Source organism: Halichoerus grypus, chromosome 9, assembly GCF_964656455.1.
Source record: "Halichoerus grypus chromosome 9, mHalGry1.hap1.1, whole genome shotgun sequence".
In the NCBI taxonomy this organism is placed as follows: domain Eukaryota; kingdom Metazoa; phylum Chordata; class Mammalia; order Carnivora; family Phocidae; genus Halichoerus; species Halichoerus grypus.
In genome coordinates, this window is record NC_135720.1 from 133,555,007 (window position 1) to 133,575,658 (window position 20,652).

At 43.4% G+C, this 20,652-nt stretch overlaps 1 protein-coding gene and 1 long non-coding RNA gene across 4 annotated transcripts in view; one reads left to right on the plus strand and one right to left on the minus strand.

Moving 5' to 3' along the window:
* Window positions 1-9,697: 9,697 nt before the first annotated feature.
* Window positions 9,698-16,150, minus strand: LOC118536263 (uncharacterized). 2 transcript variants are annotated; one of them, XR_013441413.1, is made up of 3 exons: window positions 15,676-16,150; window positions 11,838-12,034; window positions 9,698-10,235 (listed from the first exon to the last, which is right to left on the minus strand). It is a non-coding gene; the product is annotated as an uncharacterized LOC118536263 (long non-coding RNA). The 2 variants fall into 2 exon arrangements; XR_004917589.2 differs by having other exon boundaries at window positions 11,812-12,034; window positions 15,676-16,149.
* A 121-nt stretch (window positions 16,151-16,271) lies between these two features.
* The window catches only part of GMPR (guanosine monophosphate reductase), a 42,785-nt gene continuing 38,404 nt past the window's right edge, over window positions 16,272-20,652 (plus strand). The window contains exon 1 of one of the 2 annotated variants that reach the window (XM_036092981.2): window positions 16,272-16,437. In XM_036092981.2, the coding sequence (XP_035948874.2) occupies window positions 16,351-16,437 (87 nt within the window). In that variant the 5' untranslated portion in view covers window positions 16,272-16,350. Of the gene's footprint in view, window positions 16,438-16,515; window positions 16,645-20,652 lie in introns of those variants that run through there. The other variant, XM_036092982.2, reaches the window with a different exon arrangement.

Here is a 20,652-nt window from a genome sequence, read left to right on the forward strand (position 1 = left end):
TAAAAACAATGAAAGGTAGGGATACCCCAGAAGGGTACCCTAGACAGGATACTTCGTGATCCTTTGTGTAATCCTTCATTGTTGGTTTTGATAAAAGTCTCTCAATTTTTCCTGGCCAAAGAAAGACACATCCCAAATCAAAACTTGAAAAACTTGAAAGGATGTATCCAAAACAAACTGAATAGATAAAATTATAGGCTCCGGTATACTTTCAAACTATACGGAAGAACAAAAATGAGTGAAAATTTCAGCACAAGAAGTGAAAGTTCAAAGGGCATTCTGACTGCAGGGGGCCACTCTATGAAACCACCACACACTGCCCAGAGCCGTGGCCATTGTTTAAGGGGGCCGATACTCTGGAAAGAATGGGGAAGGGAAGAGAAAGACAGATTTGAAGCAAAAGCCTGTCTTTCTCTGCCCGTCTGGACAGGAGATGTAGCAGTCCCTGGTTGTTCTGACTTGCAGAAGTGGGTCTCTGATTTTACTGTGTATTGGGCTGGGAATAAGAAGCCTTCATTGTGGTCATTTCCCTGAGCACCTCTCCTTCTGGTGCTTTTTGATGGGTAAAGCAAATAAAGGACTGCATATATTTTCTGATTGAAATCCAGCTACAAATCTAGAGGCTTTGACTAAAGAATCCTAAGGGAGAGAGGGGAACGAGAATGAAGGCAACGTAAAAAAGATTCAACTATGAGTAGGGTTTGCAACCTAATCTTGATGTTCTGAGCCAAGTTACTATGTATGTTCTGGGAAGAAATAAAAATAAATGAAGAACATCTCACCTTGCCATCTCCCTCAAGTTCCTGTTATCATGATGATGTTTAAGTGTCCTTCTTGGAAAATTATAATGATAGTCAATGAATGTAGGATAAAGTTAATCCATATATCGGAACCCACAAAATGGAGGCCCAGTGACCTGGCCCACATCACATATTTAGGGTATTTAACCCTAAGTCAGCCTGCACTTATGAGAAACAACTGTCAAGGACACCCAACGTACACCAATCACCATCCTCCAAGCTTTAGTGAACTTACCTGAGGAATTGGGCCTGGTAGTCTTATAAGGAAATCTCTGACCTCCTAGCCAATCATGCCCTGTTTCTGAGTTGCCTCTTCGAAAGCTCTATAAACCTCCTTCTTGCTCCAAATCCCTCGGGAAGAGTGCTCCACAACATCTAAGGCACGGTATTCCCTTAATCCATGGATTGTGTTCCCTTGAATAAAGGACATCCAACTCATTACTAAATTGTTTAAGCTTTGTCCTTTGGCAAGAATGATGGTTAAAAATGCTTGAGTGTGTATATCCACGGTGAATTGAATGGTGAGGGAAATGAGTCCTATCCCATTTTTATACAAATAACATCACCTTTTCAAAAAGATAAAACTCTGAATTAATACTGTGACTCCCATTCTTGTCAAAGACACATCTGAATTTCTTTTCAGGTGTATATTTTACCTTGGTTTTCAAATGTATTCTTTAATTGTTTTTCAAATGTGCCTTCTAAGTCTCTCCACTTATGGATGTAAGGGCCTCCCTTCTCTCTGGATCCTCAAGCAATTTCCAGAAAGGTGTATGTTTATGTGTGTGAGAAAGAAAGGGGATATTGTGTATTTTTCAACTATAAAAGAGAACCCATATGTTGATATGCTAATAACTAAAGTGAAATAGTCAGCCAACTTCGGGTGGGTGGTTGGTCCTCTTATTTCTTGCCTCATGAAGATTTTTTTTTTTGTTAAACAGCAAAAAGTATTAAAAATGTACTCACACATATGATTCAACTTATATAACATTCTTGAAATGGGTGAGCAAGATTATAAAGGGGTAACACAAGGGAGATTTTTGTGGTGATGACATAGTTCTGTATCTTTTTTTTTTTTTAAGTAGGCTCCCTGCCCAGCATGGAGCCCAACACGGGGCTTGAACTCACGACCCTGAGATCATGACCTGAGCTGAGATCAAGAGTCAGATGCTTAACTGACTGAGCCACCCAGGTGCCCCAGAATAGTTCTGTATTTTGATTATGGTGCTGGTGACAGGAATCCGCAAATGTGATAAAGTGACACAGAACTATCCAAACAATATTAAATTCCAGGTTTTGATATTACATAGTTACATGGAACGTAACCACTGCGGGAAACTGGGTGAAGGGTATATGTGATCTCTCTGTATTATTTTTGCAACTTTCTGTGAATCTATAATTATCATAAAATAAAACTTAACACACATATACAATAAATGAAGACACTTAATATGACCAATAATGAAAAGACCTGTATATGTCTTTTGATATGAGGTAGGAGATATAAGACATAACCTATGTAGTAATCTTGTCAAAAAATATTTAACCTGAACCTGATGATGAGGCAACAATCAGACAAATCCTGAATATGAGACATTCTATGAAAACCGGTTTATCCTCTTCCCAAAATTTAATGTTGTGAAAGACAACAACAAAGACATAGGGACTCTTCTAAATCAATAGAGACTAAAGAAACATGATGAGCAACCCAATGCATAAACTTTGATCAGACCCTAAAGCAAAAAAAAAAAAGTCTGTAAAAGATATTTTGAGACAATTAGGAAAATTTAATATAGAAAGTATATTAGGTGGGATTATTAATTTAAAGGTTAATTTTCCTAAATGTGATAAGGGTATTTTGGTTATGTAAGAGAATGATCTTATCCTTGGATCCTTGCATGCTGAAATACTTAGGATAAACTATCATGATGTCTGCAATCTGTTTTTAAATGGATATTTATATATGTGTATATATATGTATGTGTTTATATCTATATGTGTGTGTATATATGTATATATATATAAGTTTTCCTGGGTTTCCATAACAACATAGCACAAACTGAGTGGCTTAAACAACAGAAATTTATTTTCTCATAGTCTAGAGGCTAGAAGTCCAAGATCAAGGTCATCAGTGTTAGTTTTGTGAGGGAGGAAAAATTTCTCCTCTACCATTCTTGGTTCTTTGGCTGGTTTAATAATCAGGTTAACATTAGAGAAGTTAACAAGAGAAATCAAATTTAATTTCATATATATGGGAACCCCATATACATGAGAGGTTCAAAGACAGAAAGGTAAAATGAGGTGTATATGCCATCCTGAGCTAAGGAATGGGGTAGGGGCCTGGGGCTTCAAAGGGGAGGAGGAAAATTCACAGGACAATAGAAGAGCAGATATTTGGTAATTAAATGTCTGCCCTGCCATATAAAATTCAACTCTGATAAAAATCTTATTCTGGGAAAGACCCCCAATTTGAATTCTTCTAGGTACCTAAGGGAGGGAAAAAATTTCTCTTGAGCCTGTGGGGTCTTGATTGCCTTCAGCTCAAAATAGTCCACATGTCAAAGTGGCACACTTTGTGGAGTCTTGTTCTGAACCCCTTCAGTTTCTTCTGAGGCCTCTCTTCTTGCCTTGGAGATGACTATCTTCTTCCCTGTGTCTTCACATGATTTTTCCTCTATACATGTCTTTGTCTAATTTCCTCTTATAAAGACAACACTATCATTGGATTGGGGTCCACCCTATTGGCCTCATTTTAACTTGATGACTTCTTTAAAGACCCTATGCCTAAATACAATCATATTCTGAGGTGCCAGGGGTTAGGACTTCAACATATGAATCTTGGACACAATTCAGTCTAGAACAATATATATCAGAGATAAATAAAATAAAATACCAAATGTTAACAAGTGGAGAATCTAAATGAAGCTTTTACAGATGCTCCCCGCACTACTCTTCAACATTTCTTCAGGTTTGCAATTTTTCAAAATAAAAAATAAAACTAAAACTGATAAAAGAAGAAGCATTTTGAAAAGAACTTGTCACAGGTACTATTACTCAAAAATATTCTTTGCCCCTCCCCTGAGGGAGAATTATCCTTTCTTGCCCCATGGGTGGCAAGCTTGGTCACATGTATCTTGTTCATATGGGGAGCTCTAGACCAGGCCTGTTGACAGAAAAGGCAAGAAGCCAAGGAGACACTGTATGATACCGTCAACCTAAAAAGAGAGGTAAACCTTGGCAAGCTCAAAATCGTCAAAAAAGATGAGCTTATTCGGGAAGAGCAGGGGAATTGCAATTCAGGACATGCAAACTATAGCAAGTGTCAGGTCATCCATGGAGGGTTTGCGGTAGGCTGTAGGTATGAGTAGGGAACATAAAGAGAAAAGAATTCAGTTGGAGTCTGATAAAATCAAAACAAATGGAGACCAGCTTTGGAAATTCCTTCAGCAGACAAAACCAGTCCAGTCATGCAAACAAAGCTCAATTGAGCTTATTTCGTGAGATCAACCTGACCTAAGTCATTTCTTGTTCATGCCACTGGAAACCATCTCCCGATCATTCCAAGAAATGTCCAACATTGTCAGTTTTCTATAAATCGGACATTTATGGAAGATCAGTCTCTCAGTCCTAAAGTTTTGTTTTCCTGACAGCACATGTGTGAGATTTTCTATTTTATATCCTTCGGCTCCATTTCAGATTGAAATTCTTTCACAATACCGTAAATACTGTAGGATACCATTTATTTGAAGCCCTACCGTCTGTGGATACATATGTGGTACGAATACAAGCCCACGAGCTTTAGAACAGTGGTTGCCTCTAAGAAAGAGGAAGAGGAAGGGCAAGTGGGATGCAGAGTGGAGGGTGTTTTTTTTTTTCACTTCTTTTAAAAAATAACTTTCCGAAATAGAGATGGCAAAAATGCTAAGATTTGTTAAAGTAAAATAAATAAGGCTGGATTTCCTCATATGTCATGTAAAACTGCCACTTCCGTATGTCAATTACAGTTGAGTAGCAACAATTTCATTTAGCTTATTAATAGTCCAAATGTTTTCCTGTAATGCTGAAATATTCATAATGAAAAAGAAAAGAAAAGCAATGGTAAGATATCAAATGAATTTAAGCAAACAAATAAATACATCTTAAGTACAATGGTAGTGTTCCTGCCCTTTCTGGAAAAGGCATTTTGTCCCCACGGAGCGTCGGCACCATGGAGGGTGGGACATTTGGGATGATGCCTGCTCTCAAACCCCCTGAGCAGGAGGATGAAGAGAGTCCGAGATCCTAAATGAAACAGAGTAGATGGTTTCTGACTTCCTTTTGCATTTGGGAATTTTCTCTGACCAAGGAATGGTGATCTGGGGAGAGAGAAATGTCAAGGAGCCAAAACTGCACCTGCTGGGTTTCTGGCTTGAAAAGTTAGTGTGTAGAGTCTGCCAGCAGGTTTCAAGCAAAGAGATGGTGCCGATGGGTGTAATAAGGTGATACTCATGCTACTGTCCAGGATAGAGATACAGTTGATTCTCATTATTCGCAGATTCTGTATTTGCAAGTTCAAAATTTACAAAATTTATTTGTAACCCCCAGATCAATATTTCCCGCACTACTTGGTCATGTGGGGACATGTGCAGAAAGGTGAAAATTTTACATTGTTCAACTTGCAAGTTCCCAGCTGAGGCTGAACAAGGTGACGTTCTGGCCTCTTATTTCAACTCTCAGTGTCTTTTTTGCAGCCTATGTAATGCCACATTTTTCACGTTTGTGTTTGTTTTGTTTTGTTTTGTTTTGTTTTGTTTGCAATTTGGTCATTTAAAATGGCCTCAAGCGTAAGGCTGAAGCACTATCTAGTATCTGTAAGTGCAAGGAAGCTGCAATGTGCATTATGGAGCAAATATGTGTGTTCCAGAAGCTTAGAGTGCGGCTGGTTGTGAATTCAATGTTAATGAGTCAACAGTGGGAGTTTTTAAACAGAAACACAAATAAAGCAAGGTTATATATTGACTGGTTCTGGGGCACGTAGCTGGCTCTGTCAGTTGGGCGTGGAGGCTTCTTAAAATAAAAAAAATAAAATGTGCTGATTGGTTCATGAAAATGTTGTGGCCAGAGGTTTACGGGAACCTAACCCTGTGTTTCCCCTGGGGACTGTAGTTTAGTATTCGGAAATTCAGGGTCCAAAGCGACTTTATAGAAGATAACTACCGTGAATAATGAGAATCAACTATAAATGGAAAGAACTGCTTTGAGCAACAGACCAGATCCAGCCCCTAAGTTTCAAATGCCAAGAAGTCCTAATTTGGAAGTGATGGTGGACGGTGCCCAGAGAGTTCTTGTGCAGGACTTGTAATAGATAGGACACAGTTAAGGTAGTACTTGGTTTCCTAAACCACAGGATCTAAATTTGGTGTAGTAGGAAAGGAGAAGGACTGTGCAGAGATGGGCCTTCATGCATAACATGCTATTCTGAGCCAACACTTTAAGAATGAAGATGGCCCCAGAATAAACCTAGCTGTAAGCAGCACCCCATTTGACCTTTTTAAAATGGATACTTTAGGAGCACCTGGGTGGCTCAGTTGATTAAGAGTCTGCCTTTGGCTCAGGTCATGATCTCGGGGTCCTGGGATCAAGCCCCGCATCGGGCTCCCTGCTCAGTGGGGAGTCTGCTTCTCCCTCTGCCTCTGCACCTCCCCCCACTCATGCTCTCTCTCTCAAATAGATAAATACATTTTTAAAAATGTACAGTTTACAGAGGAAAGAAAAAGAAATAGTGGAATAGCATTTTAAAGAAATATTCAGACACACAATAGCATGTCCATATAAAGGAGGTATGTGTCATTCACAGGCACTTGAGACCAGTGATGAGCCCAAACTGGAAACCAGTGAAAGGAATCTGCCCTCTATTTTTAAAAATGGTCTAGTTTAGCAATTCCATGTAAGAACACGGGTGCTGGCCCATAGTGGGCATTCAGTCATACCAGTAACGTGAAAGTGCTACTGTCTCTCCTTTCCTTTTACTACTTTGATCTCATTTTAATAAAACACTCGTGCGGCCAGGAGGCAGTAGGGTGTACTATACTGGTTAGGATTTGGGTCCTGGAAGCAGAGATATCTTTGCTTCCAACTTGAAGCCAATTGCATTGTTGATCAACATGCCTCAACTTCCACATCTGTAGATTGGGTATAAAATTGTATTTAATGCATAAGATTGTTTGTGGATTAAATGACGTAGTATACCACAAACACTTAATAGGATACCTAGAGTATAGTAACAAAAGCTAGCTAATATTATCATAAGCCTTCGCAACTCTCATTGGCTTTCTCATTCAAGAGTATGACATCTGGCCTGTGTACAGCAGCTGTTCACATTTAAAGAACTTTATAGACAGTAACTCTGCTTTAAAAAATGATTATGCACTCTGGGTGCCTGGGTGGCTCAGTTGGTTGGGCGACTGCCTTCGGCTCAGGTCATGATTCTGGAGTCCCAGGATCGAGTCCCGCATCGGGCTCCCTGCTCAGCGGGGAGCCTGCTTCTCCCTCTGACCCTCCCCCCTCTCATGTACTCTCTCTCTCTCATTCTCGCTCTCTCAAATAAATAAATTAATTAAAAAAAAAAAATGATTATGCACTCATTTGCTTTGATACACTCAAATAGGCTAGCTAGAATAGTCAGCAGGCTCAAGGTTGGTCAAAGAGCTTTTTGAAGGAATAGAATAAATGACTTCCTTTTTATTTCTTTCTTTTAAAATTTCTTATTTCCCTTTTTTTCAAGGAAAATGTACTTAAATGTCACCTCTATTAGCTGTATATTGGTAATCCAATACCTTGCAGCCAGATACTTTCCCTGAACTCCTAATTTGTAATTTGTTCTCTGTATATTTTTCATTCCCTCATTTCAAGCACACATCAAAGTTTTTCATGTTTTCTTAACTAGGGAATTTTTGCAGAGCTGAAAGCAAAAACCCACCACTCTTCCTGCCTTTTGTGAAAGCCTAAACACAAGGAGGAGATTGTGTTGGGGGTCCTGGGGGTGAGGGTATGGGAGAGAAGGACAGCACTTTAGGGAGAACATGGGTGAGGTGGAGAAGGGGAGATAGTCTCTGGATTCAGGAAAGGAGACTGTTTTCTGCAAACCTGTCCCTCCCTGTATCAGCACCTGGGAGGTGTGGTGCAGAGACCAAGGAGGAAACCCCAGGCATAGGGTTCCCAATCTCAGCAAAATTCCTTTGCCAGCAAGTAGCAAAGAAGCATCCGAGACACAGGACCATAAGGGACTTTGGGAACCAAGACAATGCGACCACCGGTGTGGCCAGTGATGGATGGAGAGACAGCTTCCACCCTTTGTCACTGTAAGATCTCCATACATGGTAGAGGAGAGGCCCAGTGACAACTGGAAATGAATCCCTGCCTTCATCTTAGCAAGATGGGGAGCTAGGGGGTGCCTGGGTGGCTCATTCAGGTAAGCATCTGCCTTCGGCTCAGGTCATGATCCCGGAGTTCCAGGACTGAGCACCGCATCAGGCTCCCTGCTCAGCGGGGAGTCTGCTTCTCCCTCTCCCTCTGCTTCTCCCTCCGCTTGTGCTGCTCCCTCTCTCACTCAAATAAATAAATAAAATATTTTTTAAAAAGACAGGGAGCTAGAAACCAACTCCTAGTTATCTGAAAGAAAGTAAAGAACAGATTTCTGGCACATGGAGTTTGTGCCCTGAGATTCACAAGGACCTCACACCCAAAGGAGAGACAGGGAGGCCTCCTACACGGGGCTGGGAAGGAAATAGAAATGATCACCTGTGGGCATGTGGCTGTATTTATCTGAAAATACAATGATTATGGCCTAAGTGTTATCAAATATTTCAAGGTATCTGACTTTGTAAGAAGTCGTCCTCAGAGGTAGAAATTATGGCAAAATCAAGAAAAGCAAAGTCAAAGCAATTTGTCAGATAACATTCTCTAGGCTGGAAACAGAATTTAGTTAAGAAGGGGAGGCTCTATCTCAGCGAAAAATGTGCAAGAAAACATTTCCAATAAACTGGCTCCACGCCAGGTTAACGCATAAAGGAAAACTCTGCAGGAAATTTTAATTTGCAGATTATTTTCTGCCCTTCTACATGAGGTCCGACACTGAAGATTTTAATAAAAAGAAATGAGATCACCAGGATGATGATTATACCAGAATAATTTTGACTCACTGTAATAATAACAACCTTTAGAACAATATGGCAATAGGTTTTAATCTCTAGTGTTATCTTAAAGGTAGAATCATATCCTGCAGGCAAATTCCCTTGTTTTGGTATCTAGTAGTCTAAATTCTGTCATGATGCCATTGGGTTGTCTAATGAAAATAAGTTAAATAAGCATGCACACGTGCACACAAATTTCTCTGTCCCCAAAGACGAGCAAATTGAATTTATATTTACTTTCTCTGTACAAAGCAAGGCATTATTCTCAGCATATATTATCAATCAGAGGTTGAGAACTTAAATGACTATGTATGTGCCGGGAGGGTTGAGTCAATTGTTCGTGTATTAGAGACCACCTGCCCCATCTCAGGGGACAATATTGATTACCTCTAGCAGATGGTGTTTTTCTGAGGGGATGATGGCCTGATTGGGACAGGCCTCCCGATTTCTAAAGGTGAGCTAGTCATTCAGATTTTCAATGTAAAAATTCTCAATTTCTAAATGTTAGCAGCGAGTTTAAAAATGTTAAGATGTTCTCAGTTGGCCAAACCAAACATACTTTCCATGGGCTCTCAGCTGTGGCCTCTGCTATGAACTATATTATATTAGTGTTATTGACAATGCAGAAGGTTTAGATAGCAATGTACTTCAGGAGTGTGCGTGTGTGCGTGCACGTGCGTGTGCGTGTGTGTGTGTGTAAGGGGGAAGGCTGTACCGTGCTGAAGGGTGAAGAAATGGAGGGAAGAAGAGAATCAGAAGCAGTGGTTTTGCTTTTATACCCTAAGACCTTCAGAATTTATATTCACCCCTGCTCTATTCTGCTTAGCCCTTAATCAAAGCCCCCCTGAGAAGCCCAGCACAGAGATGTTACTTGGAATACAGGCTTGGATGTGACCCCATGCCTGGCCCCTGTGGAGTGTGGATCGGTGACCTGTCAGGTATGATACCAATCTCCAAAGCTCTTTTTTTTTTTTTTAAGATTTTATTCATTTATTTGACAGAGAGGGACACAGTGAGAGAGGGAACACAGCAGGGGGACTGGGAGAGGGAGAAGCAGGCCTCCCGCAGAACAGGGAGCCCATTGTGGGACTCGATCCCAGGACCCTGGGATCATGACCTGAGCCGAAGGCAGACGCTTAATGACTGAGCCACCCAGGCGCCCCTCCAAAGCTCTTGATAAGGAGCACGGCCTCCCAGAAAATCAGCTCCAGAAATTCCAGATGCTGTCATGGAGGTATGTCACCCTCCTCCAGAATTCTCCTGCCTGGGAAATCAGAAAAGCCTTTTATCAGTACATTGTGCCTTGAGTTACACCACCGGGACTATGGTGAAGCAAGCAAGACATCTGGGGTATGAATTTTTTTTTTTTTTAAGATTTTATTTATTTATTTGACAGAGAGAGACACAGCGAGAGAGGGAATACAAGCAGGGGTAGTGGGAGAGGGAGAAGCAGACTCCCGGCCCGAGCAGGGAGCCCTATGCGGGGCTCGATCCCAGGACCCTGGGATCATGACCTGAGCCTAAGGCAAATGCTTAACGACTGAGCCACCCAGGCGCCCCCTGGGGTATGGAATTTAAGAGGACTAGTAGAATATAATTTGGCCATAGAGAGGAAAGGAGTGGTGATGTAGGCTCCAAAATAGATGACCCTTGAAAACACGCCAAGTGAAAGAAGCCAGTCACAAAAGACCACATATTGTATATTCCATTTATATGAAATGTTCAAAACAGGAAAATCCATAGAGACAGAAAGTAAATTGGTGGTTGTCGAAGATTATGGGGGCTGGGGGTAGGGAAAGGACATAAATGGGGAGTGGCTGCTAATGGGTCCTGGATTTCTTTTTGGGGTGATGAACAAGTTCTAAAATGTATTGTGATGATAACAGTACAACTCAGAATAAAAATCACTGAATTGTGCATTTTAGAAAGGTGAATTGTATGGTATGTGAGCTATATCTCAATAAAGCCATTATAAAAAATAATAAAAAGTAGAGACGCAGATCCCGCTCAACTGGAAAGAGCCGTTTTGGGGCCTGTAGAGGAAAATGTAAGGGCACATCACTCCTTGTGTGATCCTCAGAGAGAGGCCCCCTCAGCACCCTGCTGCCTGGACCCACTCTGGTCCTAAAGAGTTATCTTAATCCCAAATTCAGATTCAGATTGAACCAGTGTTTACCCAAGCAGCTGCCATTGCTCTACCTTTGGGTTCTTTTTCATTTTTCTTCTTCCTACAAACCTACCTTCACTGATTCACTCTAAAAGGATCACAACCTTCAGGCCAGGTCTCGGCTACAGGATAAAAATAAGTCACTTGATCTTGAGAAACTTAAGAGCCTCGGCCAGGGGTGGGGAGGTGGTCTTAGCCTTTTTTTGTGACATAAGATACCTGTGGACTACTTCTCAGATTCTTTTTTTTTTTAATTATGCAAAAACAATCAAATACAGTAATGTAGCACAAAAATCTTAAAAAAGAGAGAGAGAAAATTTCCTCGAAATTTGCCTGAAAGTGCAAACCTGAGAGTAATATTTTTAAATGCATAAAATAAAACACAAGATTGCCAAAGAAACTAATTATTTTTGGAAATACAGGTATTAAATATAAGCAAATTGGGCTTCTTCAGTAATGCATTAAGCGACAAGATCTGACAGCATGTTTAATAACCACCATACTTTTGAAGTAGAGATGAGGGATCTCAAGGATTATGAAGAGGGAGGAAAGTATCTGGGGGCACGATGAGAAAGTCATAGGTGGTGTTAATAAACTGTGGTCTCTTGCCCACATTCATAATTGTAGACAATGCTACATTTCAATGAGCATTTAGTGACAATAAAGACATAACTTTTTTTCCCACTCAGGTTCACGGACCCCAGGTTCACGGAGCTTAGGGACCTCTTGATGTTTTGGACCCGAAGTTAAGAACCTCTGGTAGTAGGGACGGATGCTCTGTGACACGTTGTGACAATATAGCCTGGGGGGAGCAAGGCTGTGAAGAGTCAGCTTTGCGTTTGCGTGTCCATCTACCCCAGCTAATATTACAATCTGGGCAAGCTCAGCATCTTCACCTGTAAAGAGGACATAGTGATGGTGACCATCTCATAGTGTTGTCACGTGAAGAGCTAAACACACACACATAGAACACTCAGCGCAATGTCTGGCATGCAGAAAAACTGGGGTTACATTACGAATTTTGGACATCCCTATGGGCAGTTCTCAGAAATAGCCATTCAGGTATTTTTACTTTTTTAAAAAATTATGATTGACTTTAGCCAAAGTACAAATTTAAAAACTTGTTTCTGTGTTAAGGTTATATAGTCTACTTAAAAATCTTCCTCTACGTCGAGCAAATCTGAAAGATCCACCTTTAAAAGGCTTTCGAATATCACTCAGTCCCATTTACACGCTTAAGTACTTTCAAATATTTTAAACTGCACTTATAAACACAATCGATTAGGGGCGCCTGGGTGGCTCGGTTAAGTGTCCAACTCTTGATTTCGGCTCTGGTCATGATCTCAGGGTTGTGAGATCAAGCCCCGCATCTAGTTCCCCCACTCAGCACGGAGTTGGCTTGAGATTCCCTCTCCCTCTTCCTCTGCCTATCCCCCCATCTTGCGTGCTCTCAATTTCTAAAGAAACAGGAATAAATAAATAAATAAATACAATCAATTAGATTTCCTTTTTAAACACTCACTTGTCCACTTTGCTACCCCAGAGTGTGATCCCTGGAACCTTGGCTTTATGGAGGCACTTGTTAGAAATGCAAGCTAGCCCCACCCAAGACCTACTGCATAAAACCTGCCTGTCTACAAGGTGCTCAGTGATTATTGTGCACCTTAAAGATATGCAAAGCCCTACCACTCCAGACCTACTGAGGCATAATCTGCATTTCACAAGGTCCCCATCAAGTATTGTGCGTGATAAAGCAGTAAACTCTGACTAGCTGAGCTTTCCAAAATAATTTATCAACTTTTTATAAATACTGTATGTAAAACTTGTGTTCTCTTAAATGTTCCAACAATCTACATAAATTTAATACATTTAACTTTCTACTCCTGTAAATCAATTACTCAAATATACATTTTGATTGGCATTAGAAGGCTGTTCTGTTAATCCAATGGTACAAATTTTCTTGAATCCACAAAATATCAATTATGCCCAAATTCCTTCTTATCCTTGTAATATTAAATACTGTAATTTTGAATTATCTCCAACTTTTTCATACTTAATTTTAATAATTTCTGGATTTTGAGAAATGCTTAATAAACTAAATTAACAAACCAAATAAACTTATATCATTCCACATAATTTTAGTTCACTGCTTAAACCTATTAAATATTTAAAGAACTAATCCCAATCAGATAATAGAGGAAGGACCACTTGCCAGCTCATTCTATGAGGCCACTGATACAGACATCCAAAGAAAGGAGACCTACAGGCTATTGTTCTTTATGAACTCATATGCAAAAATCCTAAACAAAACAGTAGCAAACTGAATTCATTAATAAGTAAAAGTATTATGGGCTATAAACAAGTGGGATTTATTTTACATAATTTTGGAGCCTATCTTCCCATGTCATATTTTCAAAATATTTTTATTGAGAGAGAGAGAGAGCAAGTACACGAGTTGGGGGAGGGGCACAGGAAGAGGGAGAAGCGGACTCCCTACTGAACAGGGAGCCTGTCACAAGGTTCCATCCCAGGACCCTGAGATCATGACCCCAAGATCATAACCTAAGCAGAAGGCAGATGCTTAACTGATTGAGCTACCCAGGCACCCCTTCATTTTTGGTACTACTCTACCCTTAGACAATACAATGTTAGATTGGATGCCGGATATCTCAGGAATTTTTCTGTTGGGAGTTAGAACCTTTACATGAAGTCCTTGTACTGTAAGGTGAATTTTGTTATTATTAGTGCAATGAGAAGTACAGCAGGACCTTTAAAGGAGTCTAGGTTGGTGGGGGAGATTCAAGGAGTCACGCTGACTCTTACAGGGGTATGATTTTGTGCCTGAGAAGAGGGCAGGTATGATGGAACATTCCAGAAGGAGAGGGAATGGATGGTGTGAAGTGAGCTTCTGTCCCTGTTCTAAGAGAAAGAGCGTGGTCAAGAAGCTAAGAGGAGAGGTAGCATCCCCAGGGGCAAAGGAACAAGCTCAAGGCAAGGATGCTTTTCCCTTAAGACAGCGTAGGTAACAATAAATATAAAGCTCCCCCCCCCCCCCCCCCGCCTTACCCCTGTACTATATCCCAGGGGCAGATGCTTCACAAGTTTAGGGTTTCTTTTTTCTCCCCTTTTGGGAGAACAATTTTTAAATAACCATACTATAGAGTAATTATATTTTACTTTGGTATTTATTTATTAAAAACTTTTTTTTACTTTTTTAAAAAATATTTTATTTTTAAGTAATCTCTACACCTAATGTGGGGCTTGAACTCACAACACAGAGATCAAGTCACATGCTCTTCCCACTGAGCCAGCCAGGCGCCCCTTACTTTGTTTTTTAATTACAAACTCAAGATCAGATTAGGTTCTCATATTAGGTTCCCTTTTACTATTTTGGAACAAGCAGCACATCCGCCTGCGATTTGACAAGGGTCCTAAAAATTTCGTTGGCCCAGCATTATGGTTACTTTCATTCTCTCACTGATAACTTTCATTTCCTTCCCTGAAACTTCAAGAACTTCCTGTGGGGGCAAAGATAGCGAGAGCAAGTGGGATGGGCAAAAGCCCTTACCATTTGCAGACGTTTGTGTTCAATGAGCATTGGGATGTATCTTTCTGGTCAGCCACACCGAGTATGAGTTCACTGAGAACAGTTGGAGGCCACAGACAACCACAAGAAAGTGAAGGTGATTCCTACCTCTGTGCAGTTAGCAATCTAGTTTGAGGCTAAAAAGCATGAGGCACATAATGTAACATGTGACTCGAAATAAATAGCTACAGTTTACTGAGCAAGTAGGGGACATAAATTTGGGTTTATTCCTGTTTCAGCACACTTTATTTTTTTTAAGTTTTTATTTTAATTCCAGGTAGTTAACATACAGTGTTATATTAGTTTCAGGAGCACAATACAGTGATTCAACAAGTCAGGGTATATAAACTTTGTGCAAACACACATGCACACGGTTTAATTCTCATAAAAGATTGGGAGGCGACAAGGTCAAATCTTTTTCTTCTCTTCTCTTTTAACCTATAAAAAACCCCTGAGGTTTAAAGAAATAAAGTGACTCCCCAAGGTCAGCCAGCTAAAAAGCTGTGGGGTCAGATTTTGAACCTAGGCAGAGAGAGGTTTCTGGACTTAGACGCAGCTTTAGTTAAGATTGCAGTAAGTTTTAATGACTGAGCGATTTATATTTAACTTTAAGGCCACCATGGGCAAGTCATTTCCTTAATGTGATCCTCATTTGCCTAATCTGCAAAGTGGCTCTCTCTTCAGTGGGTTGTTCTGAGCGACTGAGAAGGCACAGGGCAAGCATTTAAGCACATCGGTAATGTATAATGAAGGCTCCTCCCAGTCAAGTCAACAAGTGAATTAAAAATAAACTGACATGACAGGTAACCCTCAGAGGGGACTCAGGTCCCTCAAACTCCAGGATCTGCGCTGACTATACGCTTCACTGCTTTTATTCTAACAAACACACCCCTGAAATCCAAAGGGGGATACAGAAATTGCCTCCTCCCCATTGTTGCCAAATAGACTTACCTGCCCACACACTTTTCCTTAATCCTATCTGATTTCCCCACGGTTTATTCTTTGGCATGCCAGAGGTCTGACTCAGCGCTTGACGGGCGCACGCGGCTTGAAATTAGAGAAAGAAACAAAACCTCCCAGGGAGCCGCCTTTTCCCTCGGGTGAGGCGGTCATACGCCAAGTCTCCTCCCTATGGGGGGACCTCGGTGTCCCATATGACGCTGCGCATTCCCCCTTCTTCCGCGACCCCCGCCAATTCGGTCACCACGACGAGCCAAGGCTTGTAAGCGGGAGGGAAGGGGGGGGTTGTTAAAAATGTCCCGCTGGCAGATTTCGGAACCACTGGTCTGTGCCTACCCCGCCCGGCACCCCCAGACCCCTCTCCCCTCTCCACCACTGCCCCGGCGCGGGGAGCTAGAGCCGGGAAGTGCGGGCCAAGCGCGGCTGCAGGATGCGGCGGCCTAGGGCGCAGCGTGCGCGCCCCACGGCCGCGAAGAGTCACCCGCAAGAGGGCCCCCGCCGCCCCGCCCCGAACGCCCCGCCCCCGAACGCCCCGCCCCCCGCGCCCCCCCACGACCCCGGCACGCCCCCCCCCCCCCCCGCCCGGCCTTCCAGCGCCGGGCGCCCGCGCTGCAGGAAGGAGCTGCGAGCTGTAGCCGCGCCTGCCTCCGCGCGCCGAGCCGCACCATGCCCCGCATAGATGCAGACCTCAAGCTGGACTTTAAGGATGTCCTGCTCCGACCCAAGCGAAGCAGCCTCAGGAGCCGAGCCGAGGTGGGGCTCTCCGAAAGCCGCAGTGGGGTGGGATTTGTTTTCCGGGTAGGCTCGGGAGAGGACGGTGGAAGGAGGTGGGATGTGCTAACCTTGTCGGCTCTTCCGTGTGTCTGTTGAGGGATGGGATGCTGACCCCCCACCCCCCACCCCGGCCTCCCCACCTGCTGAGAAAGGGGGAAGCCAGCTGGTTCCGTGCCAGGATTTGAGGTATCTTTAAGGGACCCAGCTCCGGTGTAAAATTCTAAATACGTCCGGTCGGGTGGCGGGGGGGGGGAGGTACACAGCGGACTAGACCACAGAGGAACAAAGATCAAGTGGCCCACTGACTTAGAAACAACGGGGGGTGGCTGGAGGGGTGCATAGAGGGAGGAATTGACCCCCTGGAGCCCAGGTGTAAAGGGAGAGGACAAACAACTGGAGAGCTTTGTGATCTTGGCACTGTCTCTCGGTGCGGAGAACTGCTGCTCGTTGCTCTAGTATCAGTTCCAGCAATGGATTTTTTTTTTTTTTTTTAAATGTCTGAAAAAACAGGCAAACTCCAGGGCGGCAGAAGTTCAGGGTTTACTTCCCACGTTTCAGTGACCTTGCTGGGAGTGAGGCTGAGGACTCGTGCCTGGTGGCACCCGGCTTACTGGACAGCTGCAGTCCGGCCCAGTTCTAGGGAAGCAGAAAGCACTGGCGTAGGGGCGTGGGGGTGGGAGGCAAATAGGGACACCCTGGGCAGTTTTGCCGGTTCGGTGTTGATGAGATCAAAGCCTGAGGAACAGGTGGCTACTGGACCGGCAATAGCCCCAGGGGAGAGGGAGAGTGATGCCCCTGCTGGGGATGAGGAAGGTGAAAGCCTGAAGGATAAACTAGTTGCTCAGAAAAGCAGAGTCCCCCCGGAGGAGGGTGTGCTGGTGACCACGGCTTTGCCTGGTCTTCTAAGAGCTGGAGAAGGAGGTGAGGAAATGACTCCATCTGGAGGCTGGGGCTGCAGGAGTAAACAGGAGGAAGCCGAGCCAGCACGCTCTTCCAAACGCTCAGCGCCACAGAATCATAAATAAACCCCCTTGCAAGGACCTCGGCTGCGCGCCTGTGCCCGGGCCTGACTGCAGTGCTTGGTGTTGCCAGCCGAGGGCTGGTTTGGATTAAGGAAACGTCCTCTTTTCGCCGGTGACCAGAACAAGTCACCTTCTCAAGCAGGAGGGGCGGCAGCTGGAGCCAGCGAGGATGGGACGGGACAGGACTGCAAGAGGCCGGGAATGGTTAACCCTCATCACTCTAGATTGGACTACCCTCCTCCTGTCCTTCATCACGTCCTTAAAGAGCAGGGCAGACCCTTGAAAGAAAAATAAATAGTTTGTACCTAAGGCCAGAACAAGACAAGATGTGGGGATTCTGGGCAGACGAATAATGTGGTGGTGGCCTGAATATTCTTTCAGTATCTGTTCAAAATTCACTTAGGAGAGAGAAACTTAATTTTAAGAAAAATGACATGTTTAAAACAAGGATAGATCATATGTATTTTCTGAGCCGGGCAGCATCTTGAGAAGGTAAAACATTTAGAATTTATGTAATAGAGTGAATTATTCTTTTCCAGAGAATGGTATGATGTCACGCATCATTTGGTTTCATACTTCGGGCTGATTGAAACTATTAATGTCCCAGCATCAAGTGGCACCTTGCAATCTCCATGTACATGTTGCAGTGAGAACTCTGTGCCCTTGAGAAATGTTTTCATATTTCTGTTTGTCTGGGTGCTTGCCAGCTCTCTGCCTGGAAGCCAGAGTTAACTGGAATCGTCTTTCCAGTTGGTTCCCCTAATGGTGTAGGTGCTTGCTGGTTGCATCCCATAATCTGCCTGCTTTGGTGATGTTGGAGGGATCTAGTTAGCCCTAGATCCAAGTAGGCTTCTAATCAGTGTTTCCTCAGTTTGTTGTGGATGCCTGAAATTTCTTATAGGGAGATGATCAAAACTTTTCATTGTGCGATCAGATAGAAGTCTAGGCTGCGCGTCCCCTGACAGAGGTAATACTTGCATGCAAATTGGAAACTAAAATGGTAAAAAGACAGCCTTTGAGCTTAACCAGCGAGCAGAGTTGCATGGAGCCAGGGGAGAGAAATCATAGCCTGTCAGAGCCGACCTGGCTGGGAAGGGAGTTTTGACTCTTGACAAGATTTATCACTGCAACAGTTTTGCTGAGAGCTAGGTCTGCTCATGGATCATCAGGCAGTGAGCAGGAAATGGAGAGAAAGGCAGAGTGGTTTCCCACTTAGACGTTCTAGGACTCCTGTAGGGGCGTTTCTGCAAGCGTCATAAAAAATGAATTTGAGGTCAGCTCCCTTATTGTGATTGTGCCGGATAGGAGGTCTTCTCTCAACCGTCCATACAAGTCCCTGGCACATAAGAATAAAGTCCCACAGGGCTGCATGGGAGCCTTTGGGTAATCCTTTCAAAAGAAGTCACATGTTTGTTGATTGAAGCAAGAACTTTGTCTTTATCTGACACACTGGGGAGGTCGAGTCATTCCTTGACTCCCTGATCCGTTCTTCTTCAGAACCCATTCCTGGCTCTGGTGTCCCACTGGAGCCCTTAACCTAGGATAAGATTTAAAAAAAAAAACAACAAAAAACTTAACTAACACAGCTATAACTTTGGAAGTCCTACAATGAAGAAATTTGCAGCAGAAAATTGGCCACTTGTCCTAGGACAGAGAAGTCTTGATACAATGTTAAAACTCACTAGTGATTTTTTTTTTTTTTACCAGCAGATCCAGGGAACTCTCATCGAGCCTGGGGGTCCACAGCAGGTTGGCCCATAGGGGATCAGAGCATGGCAGTGAAGAGAATATAGGCCTCGGAGCAAGCTGACCTGGGTTTTAGTCCAACCTCTGTTCTATTTTAGTACCTTGGCTCTGTGTTAGTTTCATGGGGCCGCTGTAACAAAGTTCCACAAACTTACACAATAGAAATTTACTGTCTCACAGTGCAGGAGGCTAGGAGCTCCAGATCAAAGTGTCCACAGGCTAGATCCTGCTGAGTGCTGTGAGAGAGAATCTGTTACATTTCTCTCTTCTACCTTCTGGTTGTTTACCCACAGTCTTGGGTGTTCCTTGCTTTGTAGAGGCCTCATTCCCCATCTCTGCCTTCATCTTTAAACCATGTTCTCGCATTCTGTCCACATTTTCCCATTTTGCAAACACCAGTCATACTGGGATGGACCCTACCCTCCTGATCTCTTACTTTGATCATCAGCAAAGACCCTATTAACAATTCACAAGTACCGCTGGTTGGCATTTTGGCATCTTTTTGGAAGACACATTGCAAACCGTAACAGCCTCTGTAAAATTAGAGGGTTTGAGTAGAATTGTTCTTAATGAATCACCTAGGGAGACACTCCAAAATACACATATTGTCTCCAACACAAAGGTTCTCACTAAGTTGGGAGCAGCGTGAGCATGTGTATTTTGGAAACCATCCTACAACGATTCTGATGTGGAATCTGGGCTAGCTGATCTGGGCTAGCTGCTGGAGTCCTTTCCGTTTGTGGATCTGGTAATGCACAGCTGCACAAGCTTCTCCAGATCCTGCCAACTGGTGGTGAAGCCTGCAGGGGACAGAACATTCAGAAAGCTGGGCTGGGGCCCACCAAGCATTGCCCAGAAAATACAATATCATTCTTACCCCTTGGTCGGATATTAATTTCTTCCACACTTTTAGCCGCTAGGACTATAAAGATAAGAGGGATTCTCCCTGTAGACTTGCCTTTTACAGGCGAGACAGATAGTAATTTATTTAATAAGAGAATTGCTTCAATCAGTCCCACCTATAGATCCAGGCAAAGGGGGCCCCCACCCCACACTGCCCTTCTGCTCCCCTGTACCCTCCTCCTCACTGGACAGGGCCGGTGGGCCAGGCTTATCCTCTAGGTCATGTTCTAGGAACTCAGGATCCTGGATTTCCTTGCCCAGATGACTTCAGGCTAGTTTCAGGGCTGGCAAGGGCTCCTTTCCAAGGTGTGTTTTCCCAAGGACCTGCCATGCTGCTGATGTGCTCATGTCCAACGTCAGAGAGTGGTCCAGCGGCAGCTGTGTGTGAGCGTGGGTGCGTGTGTGCGTGGCGTTTAGTGTGCAGGCTGGAGTGTCTGTGTGTGCACGTCAGGATTTGTGTGGGACGAGGAGAGGGTGTGGACCCGGAGGCCAGGGACTGGCTCCCCATGACACCATGTTCTGG